The following is a 13233-nucleotide window of genomic DNA, read 5'->3' as shown; positions in this document are numbered from 1 at the left end:
ATTCATCCCAAAGGTGTTCGATTGGTTTGAGGCAGACCAATCAAGTTCGTCCACACCGATCTCGACAAACCATTGCTGTATGGACTTCGCTTTGTGCACGGGGGCATTAGCCCTCCTGTTTCAGCATAACAATGCCCCCGTGCACAAAGCGAGGTCCATACAGCAATGGTTTGTCAAGATCGGTGTGGACGAACTTGATTGGCCTGCACAGAATCCTGACCTCAAACCAATCGACACCTTTGGGATGAATTTGGGTTGAATTGGCCAAACTTTTGCCACAAAGTTGGAAGCACAGAATCATCTAGAATGTCATTGTATGCTGTAGTGTTAAGATTTCCATTCACTGGAACTAAGGGGCCTAGCCTGAACTATGAAAAACAGCCCCAGACCATTATTATTCCTCCTCTACCAAACTTTAATGTTGATACTAGACATTCAGACAGGTAGCGTTCTCCTGGCATCCGCCAAACCTAGATTCGGCCGTCGGACTGCTAAAACGGCGAAGCATGATTCATCATTACAGAGAACGTGTTTCCACTACTCCAGGCTCCTTGGCCTTGGAAACCCATTTCATGCAGCTCCAGACGAACAGTTATTGTGCTGATGTTGCTCCTAGAGGCATTATGGATCTTGGGTGTGTGTGACAGATGATTTTTACGCGCTTCAGCACTCGGCGGCCCCGTTCTGTGAGCTTGTGTAGCCTACCAATCCGCGTCCGAGCCGTTGTTGCTCCTAGACATTTCCAATTCATAATAACAGCACTTATAGTTGAGCGGGGCTACTCTAGCAGGGCAGAAATTTGACGAACTGATTTGTTAGAAAGGTGGCTGTCATGTTTGTCATTTATTATCATGTCTTGTCCCTGTGCTCCCCATTCTATTCGTTTCCCTCTGCTGGTCTTTTTAGGTTCTTTCCCTCTTTCTATCCCTCTCTCTCCCCCTCCCTCTCTCACTCTCTCGCTCTCTCTTCTCTCTATCGTTCCGTTCCTGCTCCCAGCTGTTCCTATTCCCCTAATCATCATTTAGTCTTCCCACACCTGTTCCCGATCCTTTCCCCTGATTGGAGTCCCTATTTATTCCTTTGTGTTCCGTTCCTGTCCTGTCGGTTCCTTGTTTAGAATTCACCGTGCTGTGATTGTGTATCGCCCTGTCCTGTCGTGTTTTTTGCCTTCATCAGATGCTGCGTGTGAGCAGGTGTCTCTGTCAGCTACGGCCTGCGCCTACCCGAAGCGACCTGCAGTCTGTGGCCGCTTCTCCTGTTATTCCCCTCTACAGACTAGAGGATTTCAGTTATTCCCTGTTTGGACTTGAATAAACTCTGTTTCTGTTAAGTCGCTTTTGGGTCCTCTTTCACCTGCATGACAGAAGGAACCGACCAAGGAATGGACCCAGCGACTTCAGACGCTCGTTACACTGCCGTCAAGATCCAAGGAGCCATGCTCGGCAGACACGAGCAGGAATTGTCTGCTGCTCGCCATGCCGTGGAGAACCTGGCCGCTCAGGTTTCCGACCTCTCTGGACAGTTCCAGAGTCTACGTCTCGTGCCACCTGTTACTTCCTGGCCTGCCGAGCCTCCAGAACCTAGGGTTAATAACCCACCTTGCTACTCCGGGCAGCCCACTGAGTGCCGCTCCTTTCTCACGCAGTGTGAGATTGTGTTCTCTCTCCAACCCAACACATACTCTAGAGAGAGAGCTCGGGTTGCTTACGTCATTTCACTCCTTACTGGCCGGGCTCGAGAATGGGGCACAGCTATCTGGGAGGCAAGGGCTGATTGCTCTAACAAGTTCCAGAACTTTAAAGAGGAGATGATTCGGGTTTTTGACCGTTCAGTTTTTGGTAGGGAGGCTTCTAGGGCCCTGGCTTCCTTATGCCAAGGTGAACGGTCCATAACGGATTATTCTATTGAGTTTCGCACTCTTGCTGCCTCTAGTGAGTGGAACGAGCCGGCGCTGCTCGCTCGTTTTCTGGAGGGACTCCACGCAGTGGTTAAGGATGAGATTCTCTCCCGGGAGGTTCCTTCAGATGTGGACTCTTTGATTGCTCTCGCCATCCGCATAGAACGACGGGTAGATCTTCGTCACCGGGCTCGTGGAAGAGAGCTCGCATCAACGGTGTTTCCCTGCTCCGCATCGCAACCATCTCCCTCCTCTGGCTTTGAGACTGAGCCCATGCAGCTGGGAGGGATTCGCATCTCGACTAAGGAGAGGGAACGGAGGATCACCAACCGCCTGTGCCTCTATTGCGGAGTTGCTGGACATTTTGTTAATTCATGTCCAGTAAGAGGCCAGAGCCCATCAGTAAGCGGAGGGCTACTGGTGAGCGCTACTACTCAGGTCTCTTCATCTAGATCTTGTACTACTATGTCGGTCCATCTACGCTGGACCGGTTCGGGTGCTACATGCAGTGCCTTGATTGACTCTGGGGCTGAGGGTTGTTTCATGGACGAAGCATGGGTTCGGAAACATAACATTCCTTTCAGACCGTTAGACAAGCCTACGCCCATGTTTGCCTTAGATGGTAGTCATCTTCCCAGTATCAAATTTGAGACACTACCTTTAACTCTCACAGTATCTGGTAACCACAGTGAGACTATTTCTTTTTGATTTTCCGTTCACCGTTTACACCTGTTGTTTTGGGTCATCCCTGGCTAGTATGTCATAATCCTTCTATTAATTGGTCTAGTAATTCTATCCTATCCTGGAACGTTTCTTGTCATGTGAAGTGTTTAATGTCTGCCATCCCTCCCGTTTCTTCTGTCCCTACTTCTCAGGAGGAACCTGGCGATTTGACAGGAGTGCCGGAGGAATATCATGATCTGCGCACGGTCTTCAGTCGGTCCCGAGCCAACTCCCTTCCTCCTCACCGGTCGTATGATTGTAGTATTGATCTCCTTCCGGGGACCACTCCTCCTCGAGGTAGACTATACTCTCTGTCGGCTCCCGAACGTAAGGCTCTCGAGGATTATTTGTCTGTGTCTCTTGACGCCGGTACCATAGTGCCTTCTTCCTCTCCGGCCGGGGCGGGGTTCTTTTTTGTTAAGAAGAAGGACGGTACTCTGAGCCCCTGCGTGGATTATCGAGGGCTGAATGACATAACGGTTAAGAATCGTTATCCGCTTCCCCTTATGTCATCAGCCTTCGAGATTCTGCAGGGAGCCAGGTGCTTTACTAAGTTGGACCTTCGTAACGCTTACCATCTCGTGCGCATCAGAGAGGGGGACGAGTGGAAAACGGCGTTTAACACTCCGTTAGGGCATTTTGAGTACCGGGTTCTGCCGTTCGGTCTCGCCAATGCGCCAGCTGTTTTTCAGGCATTAGTTAATGATGTTCTGAGAGACATGCTGAACATCTTTGTTTTTGTCTATCTTGACGATATCCTGATTTTTTCTCCGTCACTCGAGATTCATGTTCAGCACGTTCGACGTGTTCTACAGCGCCTTTTAGAGAATTGTCTCTACGTAAAGGCTGAGAAGTGCTCTTTTCATGTCTCCTCCGTTACTTTTCTCGGTTCCGTTATTTCCGCTGAAGGCATTCAGATGGATTCCGCTAAGGTCCAAGCTGTCAGTGATTGGCCCGTTCCAAGGTCACGTGTCGAGTTGCAGCGCTTTTTAGGTTTCGCTAATTTCTATCGGCGTTTCATTCGTAATTTCGGTCAAGTTGCTGCCCCTCTCACAGCTCTTACTTCTGTCAAGACGTGTTTTAAGTGGTCCGGTTCCGCCCAGGGAGCTTTTGATCTTCTAAAAGAACGTTTTACGTCCGCTCCTATCCTCGTTACTCCTGACGTCACTAGACAATTCATTGTCGAGGTTGACGCTTCAGAGGTAGGCGTGGGAGCCATTCTATCCCAGCGCTTCCAGTCTGACGATAAGGTTCATCCTTGCGCTTATTTTTCTCATCGCCTGTCGCCATCTGAGCGCAACTATGATGTGGGTAACCGTGAACTGCTCGCCATCCGCTTAGCCCTAGGCGAATGGCGACAGTGGTTGGAGGGGGCGACCGTTCCTTTTGTCGTTTGGACAGACCATAAGAACCTTGAGTACATCCGTTCTGCCAAACGACTTAATGCCCGTCAAGCTCGTTGGGCGTTGTTTTTCGCTCGTTTCGAGTTTGTGATTTCTTACCGTCCGGGTAGCAAGAACACCAAGCCTGATGCCTTATCCCGTCTGTTTAGTTCTTCTGTGGCTTCTACTGATCCCGAGGGGATTCTTCCTTATGGGCGTGTTGTCGGGTTAACAGTCTGGGGAATTGAAAGACAGGTTAAGCAAGCACTCACGCACACTGCGTCGCCGCGCGCTTGTCCTAGTAACCTCCTTTTCGTTCCTGTTTCCACTCGTCTGGCTGTTCTTCAGTGGGCTCACTCTGCCAAGTTAGCTGGTCATCCCGGTGTTCGAGGCACTCTTGCGTCTATTCGCCAGCGCTTTTGGTGGCCGACTCAGGAGCGTGACACGCGCCGTTTCGTGGCTGCTTGTTCGGACTGCGCGCAGACTAAGTCGGGTAACTCTCCTCCTGCCGGTCGTCTCAGACCGCTCCCCATTCCTTCTCGACCATGGTCTCACATCGCCTTAGACTTCATTACCGGTCTGCCTTTGTCTGCGGGGAAGACTGAGAGAGCCGCCAATAAACGCAGGATTAAGAGTCCAAGGTATTGTTGCGGCCAGAGAGTGTGGCTTTCCACTCGCAACCTTCCTCTTACGACAGCTTCTCGTAAGTTGACTCCGCGGTTCATTGGTCCGTTCCGTGTCTCCCAGGTCGTCAATCCTGTCGCTGTGCGACTGCTTCTTCCGCGACATCTTCGTCGCGTCCATCCTGTCTTCCATGTCTCCTGTGTTAAGCCCTTTCTTCGCACCCCCGTTCGTCTTCCCTCCCCCCCCCTCCCATCCTTGTCGAGAGCGCACCTATTTACAAGGTACATAAGATCATGGACATGCGTTCTCGGGGACGGGGTCACCAATACTTAGTGGATTGGGAGGGTTACGGTCCTGAGGAGAGGAGTTGGGTTCCGTCTCGGGACGTGCTGGACCGTTCACTCATCGTTGATTTCCTCCGTTGCCGCCAGGATTCCTCCTCGAGTGCGCCAGGAGGCGCTCGGTGAGTGGGGGGGGGTACTGTCATGTTTGTCATTTATTATCATGTCTTGTCCCTGTGCTCCCCATTCTATTCGTTTCCCTCTGCTGGTCTTTTTAGGTTCTTTCCCTCTTTCTATCCCTCTCTCTCCCCCTCCCTCTCTCACTCTCTCGCTCTCTCTTCTCTCTATCGTTCCGTTCCTGCTCCCAGCTGTTCCTATTCCCCTAATCATCATTTAGTCTTCCCACACCTGTTCCCGATCCTTTCCCCTGATTGGAGTCCCTATTTATTCCTTTGTGTTCCGTTCCTGTCCTGTCGGTTCCTTGTTTAGAATTCACCGTGCTGTGATTGTGTATCGCCCTGTCCTGTCGTGTTTTTTGCCTTCATCAGATGCTGCGTGTGAGCAGGTGTCTCTGTCAGCTACGGCCTGCGCCTACCCGAAGCGACCTGCAGTCTGTGGCCGCTTCTCCTGTTATTCCCCTCTACAGACTAGAGGATTTCAGTTATTCCCTGTTTGGACTTGAATAAACTCTGTTTCTGTTAAGTCGCTTTTGGGTCCTCTTTCACCTGCATGACAGTGGCATCCTATGAAGTTGCCAAGTTGAAGATCACTGAGCTCTTCAGTAAGGCCATTCTACTGCCAATATTTGTCTATGGAGATTGTATGGCTGTGTGATCGATTTTCGTCTGTCAGCAATGGGTGTGGCTGAAAGAGCCTAATCCACTAATTTGAAGGGTGTCCACATACTTTTGTTTGTATAGTGTAAGTGGAAAGCCTGTGGTACTTCTCACCAGAGAACCCCAGCCGAGTCACCATTTTATCTCCACTAGTGCTGACCAAACGTCTGTCACCATGGGGCTCCGGTGTGAAGTTTTTGTTTTGCTGTTGTTTCCTCTGTTCTCCCAGGGGGAAGTGACCTCGTTCGTCAAATGCAGTCAGTTCTTTCTGAACCATGTTCCTCCTACGGTTCTCAGTGATCCTACAAACAATAATCGCTACCAGCAAATATGCCAGTGTCTCCTGGACAATAATAATCAACTGCAATATTACTATGCCACACTCTACGACACCAACAATAAGATTCCTGTGTATTCTGCCTATGAGCTTCAACATGCAGACATTGAACGAAAGGACTATTGGTATGTCGAACCTCAGGTAGGCACAGAATTGTATTTACTGACATGTATAACATTTGTTTTCACACCTTAACATGTTTGTAACAGTTTACTTGAAGTGGGTATACTGTACATAAGGCAGTATACCTTTATCAGTGTTTCAGTATTTTCCATAACAACCTTCAGTACACATTTAGTCAATATCATTCAAAAAAGGAGTTTCCAAATTAGATTTTTATTTATCCATTTTACAATGTTCATTTTTATTTTTACGGCCACGGTACCCAACCCTCTGACACATAATAATGTAACAGGCACAGGTTATTTATTGGGATGACTCATGCACTGGAGGCAGCTCTGCAGAATTGTCACTAGCTGGCAGAAAAGTCATAAAATCTGATGTTAAACCTTACCCCAACCTTAACCCTAACCTTAACCACAATGGTAACCCTAATGCCTAACCCTAACCTTAAATTAAGACCAATAAGCACATTTATGTTTTCATGAATTTACAATATAGCCAATTCTGAGTTTGCAGCTGACCCATCTAGCGAAAATCGCTTAATTCTGCCTCCAGGGCAGTATTCATGACAATAAATGTCAACATACTTAACAGGTTGGGAGCAGCACAGGGTTAGCAGAGAGTTTAGCAGAGGGTTAGCGATTAGTGACTATTGTACATCCTCTCTGATAACCTTTCAATTTGGCAGAATGCCACTGGGTAAACATTCCTTAGAATCATCATGAATTATTGTATTCAATTCTGTGATATCCGGGAGAAGGCGGATCTGAAGTAAACAGAGTACCTGGCCTAGAGCGAGTTCTGAAGCACTAGGTATACAGCATGTTCTCTGCCAAGATATGCCAAAAACATGTTTTTATGGTATATTGGGGGGTTGGGTACTGTGGTTATAAGAAATTAAATACATACATAAAGATCTACTTGAAGGGACTATTCTTTTTTGAAAACTCCTTATGAATGAGGTTGAATAAATGTGTTAGAAGGTTTGTTATGAATGATATTGCAAAACCCATGAAGGTGTCCATGTCTTGAATGTACCCCCTTCAAGTAAAGTGTAACCTAAATGTCTATATATTAATGTCTATATATTTGTTAGGAAACATACTGTATGTTGTGCATTCACCAACAAGGTACAGAGACAGAACAATGGTATATATTTTGTATTTTAAGTTTAAGCAAATCACTGTACAATTCAAACTTCATGAATTTCCCTTTGCCAAAGGTATCTACAGACTGATAAGAAAATGTGTTGCCTGTAAATCAATTACTTTTCTTGACTCTCACAGCTCGATGGTGGTAGTCACCTCTGCATGAGTGGACTGAACCAAATCCCGTCCAACAATAGGGGTGATCACCAGGCCTTGAACCGAGACTACGAAGGATATGGCTACGACAAGGGCCACCTCTACCCCGTCCATCACACCTCCACCCATTCCTCCATGTTAGCCACCTTCACCCTGACCAACGCCGCACCCCAAGACCCAGGCTTCAACCGGGGCCAGTGGAGGGTACATGAAGAGGACCTCGCTGAATTACTGAATAACGCCTGCTCCAAAGCTTATGTGGTCACAGGTGTAGTGCCTGGTGACACCCAGATAGGTGATGGTGTAAAAGTGGCTAAGTACTACTGGAGCGCATACTGTTGTATTAGTAAGAGTCACACTACAGAGTCTGCAGGGTATGTTGGTCCTGATAACAATGGCAAAGTGCAAACGCTGACTGTGAAAGATCTGGAGACTAGACTCAGTGGTCCTGGATATTATGGTTCACCTTTCTATGTGTTCCAAGGTAGATGCTAATGTTATATCAGCTAGCTAATGCTAATTTAATCTTGAACAACACTATAATTGTAACAATGGTACATTTTACTGTTTTTAATACATGGACATTGTATTTTTGTTAAATAAAATACCAAATGTTCATCATAATAAAACAGCTGTACCTCCAATATGTGTGAATTAGTTGACTTAGATAATGACAAGGATGCTATTTGATGTAAATGCATATTTAACATAAATACTTGAAAAATATTCTGTAAATATCAGTAAATGATCATTAACATTTTATTATCTATGACATCATGTGTACCGTTCAGTAGATTAAATTCCTTTATATGTCAATTGACCTACTATCAAGTTTCAAATTTTATTAGTCATGTGGACAGGATACACGTGGTACTGTATACACCGTCCAATGAAATACTTACTTGCAGGTTCCTTCTCGACAATGCAACAACAATAACAAATAATGAAAGATTAGAATATGAACAAAGTAAATGGCTCAGTAGAATATAATAAATAGGTTAGCTTAAGTATAATACAGGAAGGCACTATTTTTAGTCCAATATATACACGTGTTTTGGGGATTGGGGGGCAAGTGTTTAAATGGTGCACTATTTAGCAATAATAATAAGAGTCTGGTAGCAGCAGTTGTGATGTGTGTGTAGACTGAATGTGTGTCATCCCAAAAGTTATACTTTTGAATCACCTGTCCATAGAACATTCTTCCCAGTCTTGATGATCCTCCAGGTGCTTCCGGGTGCTTTGTGTCAAACTTGAGTAAACTTTTTCGATGACATGGGTACCATTATGCCTGGCGAATACCAAACACTGCATTCTACAATAAGAACCTCATACCCAACGGTCAAGCATTGTGGTATTAGAGTGATGGTTTGGGGATGCTTTGCTGCCTCAGGACCTGGACAACTTGCCTTAATAGAAGGAACCTTGAATTCTGCTCTGTATCACTGAATTCTATAGGAGAATGTCAGACTATCCGTATGTGAAGCATAGCTGGGTCATGCAGCAAGACAATGATCCAAAACACACAAGTCTACATGAAAATGGCTACAAAGCACCACATTTTGAGTTTTGGAATGGCCTAGTCTTTAAGGGTCAACGCTGGAGACGAGAAGCAGGTACAGAGAGTGAACATTTAATGAAACACAGACATGAAACAGAACAGGAACAGCGTCTGGACAGGGGAAAAATATTGACATCAATGCTGACACAGGGAACAAAGTGAGGAGTAGACAGATATACAGGGGGTAATCAACAAAGTAATAGATTCCAGGTGAGTCCAGTGTTTCACAGCTGCACGTAATGATGGTGACAGGTGTGCGTAATGAAGGGCAGCCTGGTGCCCTCGAGCACCAAAGAGGGGAAGCTGGAGCAGGCGTGACATAGTCAAACTCCAGGCCTAATCCCAATTGTGATGTTGTGGCAGGAGTTGAAAGGAGCAGTTCATGCTTGAAAGCCCACATGAAATCTCTGCATGTGTGGTTCCCACTGTGAAGCATGGAAGAGGAGGTATGATGGTGTGGGGGTGCTTTTCTGGTGACACTGTCTGTGATCTATTTAGAATTCAAGGAACACTAAACCATCATTGCTACCAAATCATTCTGCAGTGATACGCCATCCCATCTGGTTTGCACTTAGTGGGACTATCATTTGGTTTTCAACAGGACAATTACCCAACACACCTCCAGGCGATGTAAGGGCTATTTGACCGAGAAGGAATGTAATGGAGTGTTGCATCAGATGACCTGGCCTCCCCAATCACCCGACCGTAACCCATTTGAGATGGTTTGGGATGAGTTGAACCACAGAGTGAAGGAAAAGCAGCAAACAAGTGCTCAGCATATGTGGGAACTCCGTCAAGATTGTAGGTAAAGCATTCTAGGTGAAGCTGGTTGAGAGAATGCCAAGAGTGTGCAAAGCTGTCATCAAGACAAAGGGTAGCTACTTTGAAGATTCTAAAATACAAAATACATTTTTATCTGTTGAACACTTTTTTGGTCACTACATGATTCCATATGTGTTATTTCATAGTTTTGATGTCTCCCAGAGGTCATGATACTCTGTGGGAACGGCAGAGAGATCCGAGGCCATACTTAACCTAGGAGGCGTTCAGGGGAAGGCTGCACCTTCTTTAGGCAGTGTGAATGGCAGAACGTGCTCCAACCCAGGATTCAACCTGTGGTCCACTCAATATCGGGATTTTACTTCTGGAACTTAGAAAATCCCAAAACAACATGGATGTGAGAGGACTCAATGAGAAGAAGCTGTATTGACTCACTTTGATTGCCAGATATCCGCAGAGTCATGGGAACTCTGCTGTGCGTGACTCTGCCAATGGAATGGCCGTCCAGTGCTCTGGCATCCATGGGAACGGAGAGGAGTTGAGTGGGAATACCTAGTTCTGATACCAGGGTAGCAGCCATGAAACTCTCATCAGCCCCAGAGTCAATGAGCACCCGAAAATATTTTGAATGATCTCCCCAGAGCAGAATAACAGCAAAAGGGGTACGGGTAATAGGAATTAGAGAATTCCCAGTCTGACTCACCAGTCTACTTGTACCTACTAATGATTTAGGTCTCCTCACTGGACAGGAAGCAATGAAATGCCTTGCAGCACCGCAATACAGACAACTCTTGGAGCTTAGCCTATTTGAATGTTCCCTAGGCGATAATCTAGCACCTTCCTGTCGCATAAGGTTCCGGTGTATCTGACTCACCCATCGTCGATGATTCTCCAGCGAGCTCTAGTGGCTTCGGATCCTCTCTGAAAAACAGTCTTCAGACCTCCTCTCACTCCTGCGTTCCCTTAGGCATCCATCAATTCTGATACATTTTGTTTACATTCTTCATAGTAACCACAATGTCAAAAATAATTGAACACACACAACATGAGCAGATTAACTTGGTCAAACAGTCAAAACATTTCTTTATTAAAGACAATCAGAAAGAATGTTGGTACTTATTTATTTTGATCCAAAGCCATGAATGAGTGTGTCACTCAGCTTTATGCTGACAAACCCTCGATGGACTCATTCATTCCGTTTCTGTTATGCAGGTGAATGAGGACCCAAAAGCGACTTGGCGAAAACAGAGTCTTTAATCCAGTAAAGTAACTTTACAATCAAAAGGCATAATTCTACTCGTAATGACGAGAACAGACTGGAGACTTGATCAAGAACTGCAGGTTGCCTCGGGAAGGCACTTGAACGTAGCAGACTCAGACACCTGCTCACCACGCAGCATCTGAGGGAAACACGACACGACAGGGCGATACATAGACACAGCACGGTGAACAATAGACAAGGATCCGACAGGGCAGGAACGGAAAACAAGGAGAGAAATAGGGACTCTAATCAGGGAAAAGGATCGGGAACAGGTGTGGGAAGACTAAATGATTGATTAGGGGAATAGGAACAGCTGGGAGCAGGAACGGAACGATAGAGAGAAGAGAGAGAGGAAGGGAGAGAGAAAAAGGGGAACGAACCTAAAAAGACCAGCAGGGGGAAAATGAACAGAGGGAAAAGCAAAATGACAAGACAATCTAAGACAAAACATGACAGTACCCCCCACTCACCGAGCGCCTCCTGGCGCACTCGAGGAGGAATCCTGGCGGCAACGGAGGAAATCATCAATAAGTGAACGGTCCAGCACGTCCCGAGACGGAACCCAACTCCTCTCCTCAGGACCGTAACCCTCCCAATCCACTAAGTATTGGTGACCCCGTCCCCGAGAACGCATGTCCATGATCCTACGTACCTTGTAAATAGGTGCGCTCTCGACAAGGACGGGAGGGGGGAGGGAAGACGAACGGGGTGCGAAGAAAGGGCTTGACACAGGAGACATGGAAGACAGGATGGACGCGACGAAGATGTCGCGGAAGAAGCAGTCGCACAGCGACAGGATTGACGACCTGGGAGACACGGAACGGACCAATGAACCGCGGAGTCAACTTACGAGAAGCTGTCGTAAGAGGAAGGTTGCGAGTGGAAAGCCACACTCTCTGGCCGCAACAATACCTTGGACTCTTAATCCTGCGTTTATTGGCGGCTCTCACAGTCTGTGCCCTGTAACGGCAAAGTGCAGACCTCACCCTCCTCCAGGTGCGCTCACAACGTAGGACAAACGCTTGAACGGAGGGAACGCTGGACTCGGCAAGCTGGGATGAGAACAGAGGAGGCTGGTAACCCAGACTACTCTGAAACGGAGATAACCCGGTAGCAGACGAAGGAAGCGAGTTGTGAGCGTATTCTGCCCAGGGGAGCTGTTCTGCCCAAGACGCAGGGTTTCTGAAAGAAAGGCTGCGTAGTATGCGACCAATCGTCTGATTGGCCCTCTCTGCTTGACCGTTAGACTGGGGATGAAACCCGGAAGAGAGACTGACGGACGCACCAATCAAACGACAGAACTCCCTCCAAAACTGTGACGTGAATTGCGGGCCTCTGTCTGAAACGGCGTCTAACGGGAGGCCATGAATTCTGAACACATTCTCGATGATGATTTGTGCCGTCTCCTTAGCGGAAGGAAGTTTAGCGAGGGGAATGAAATGTGCCGCCTTAGAGAACCTATCGACAACCGTAAGAATCACAGTCTTCCCCGCAGACAAAGGCAGACCGGTAATGAAGTCTAGGGCGATGTGAGACCATGGTCGAGAATGAATGGGGAGCGGTCTGAGACGACCGGCAGGAGGAGAGTTACCCGACTTAGTCTGCGCGCAGTCCGAACAAGCAGCCACGAAACGGCGCGTGTCACGCTCCTGAGTCGGCCACCAAAAGCGCTGGCGAATAGACGCAAGAGTGCCTCGAACACCGGGATGACCAGCTAACTTGGCAGAGTGAGCCCACTGAAGAACAGCCAGACGAGTGGAAACAGGAACGAAAAGGAGGTTACTAGGACAAGCGCGCGGCGACGCAGTGTGCGTGAGTGCTTGCTTAACCTGTCTTTCAATTCCCCAGACTGTCAACCCGACAACACGCCCATAAGGAAGAATCCCCTCGGGATCAGTAGAAGCCACAGAAGAACTAAACAGACGGGATAAGGCATCAGGCTTGGTGTTTTTGCTACCCGGACGGTAAGAAATCACAAACTCGAAACGAGCGAAAAACAACGCCCAACGAGCTTGACGGGCATTAAGTCGTTTGGCAGAACGGATGTACTCAAGGTTCTTATGGTCTGTCCAAACGACAAAGGAACGGTCGCCCCCTCCAACCACTGTCGCCATTCGCCTAGGGCTA

The 13233-nt window shown here is 47.4% G+C and overlaps 1 protein-coding gene across 1 annotated transcript; it reads left to right on the top strand.

Moving 5' to 3' along the window:
- Positions 1-5859: 5859 nt before the first annotated feature.
- Positions 5860-8151, top strand: LOC124014540 (endonuclease domain-containing 1 protein-like). Its single transcript, XM_046329656.1, has 2 exons — positions 5860-6221; positions 7490-8151. Exons 1-2 carry the CDS (start codon positions 5919-5921, stop codon positions 8000-8002), a joined length of 816 nt encoding a protein of 271 aa, XP_046185612.1. The 5' UTR covers positions 5860-5918; the 3' UTR covers positions 8003-8151.
- Positions 8152-13233: the final 5082 nt, after the last annotated feature.

The sequence above is a fragment of the Oncorhynchus gorbuscha genome, linkage group LG25, assembly GCF_021184085.1.
Source record: "Oncorhynchus gorbuscha isolate QuinsamMale2020 ecotype Even-year linkage group LG25, OgorEven_v1.0, whole genome shotgun sequence".
NCBI lineage: Eukaryota > Metazoa > Chordata > Actinopteri > Salmoniformes > Salmonidae > Oncorhynchus > Oncorhynchus gorbuscha.
Note: the sequence above shows the minus strand (reverse complement) of the source record. Positions and strands in the feature narration are given on the sequence as shown.

Excerpts from the sequence above, each read along its gene's own strand:
- LOC124014540 (XM_046329656.1), top strand. The coding sequence starts at position 5,919 with ATGGGGCTCCGGTGTGAAGTTTTTGTTTTGCTGTTGTTTCCTCTGTTC. Across the intron at positions 6,222-7,489 it reads ATTGGTATGTCGAACCTCAG|CTCGATGGTGGTAGTCACCT; the intron begins GTAGGCACAGAA and ends TGACTCTCACAG.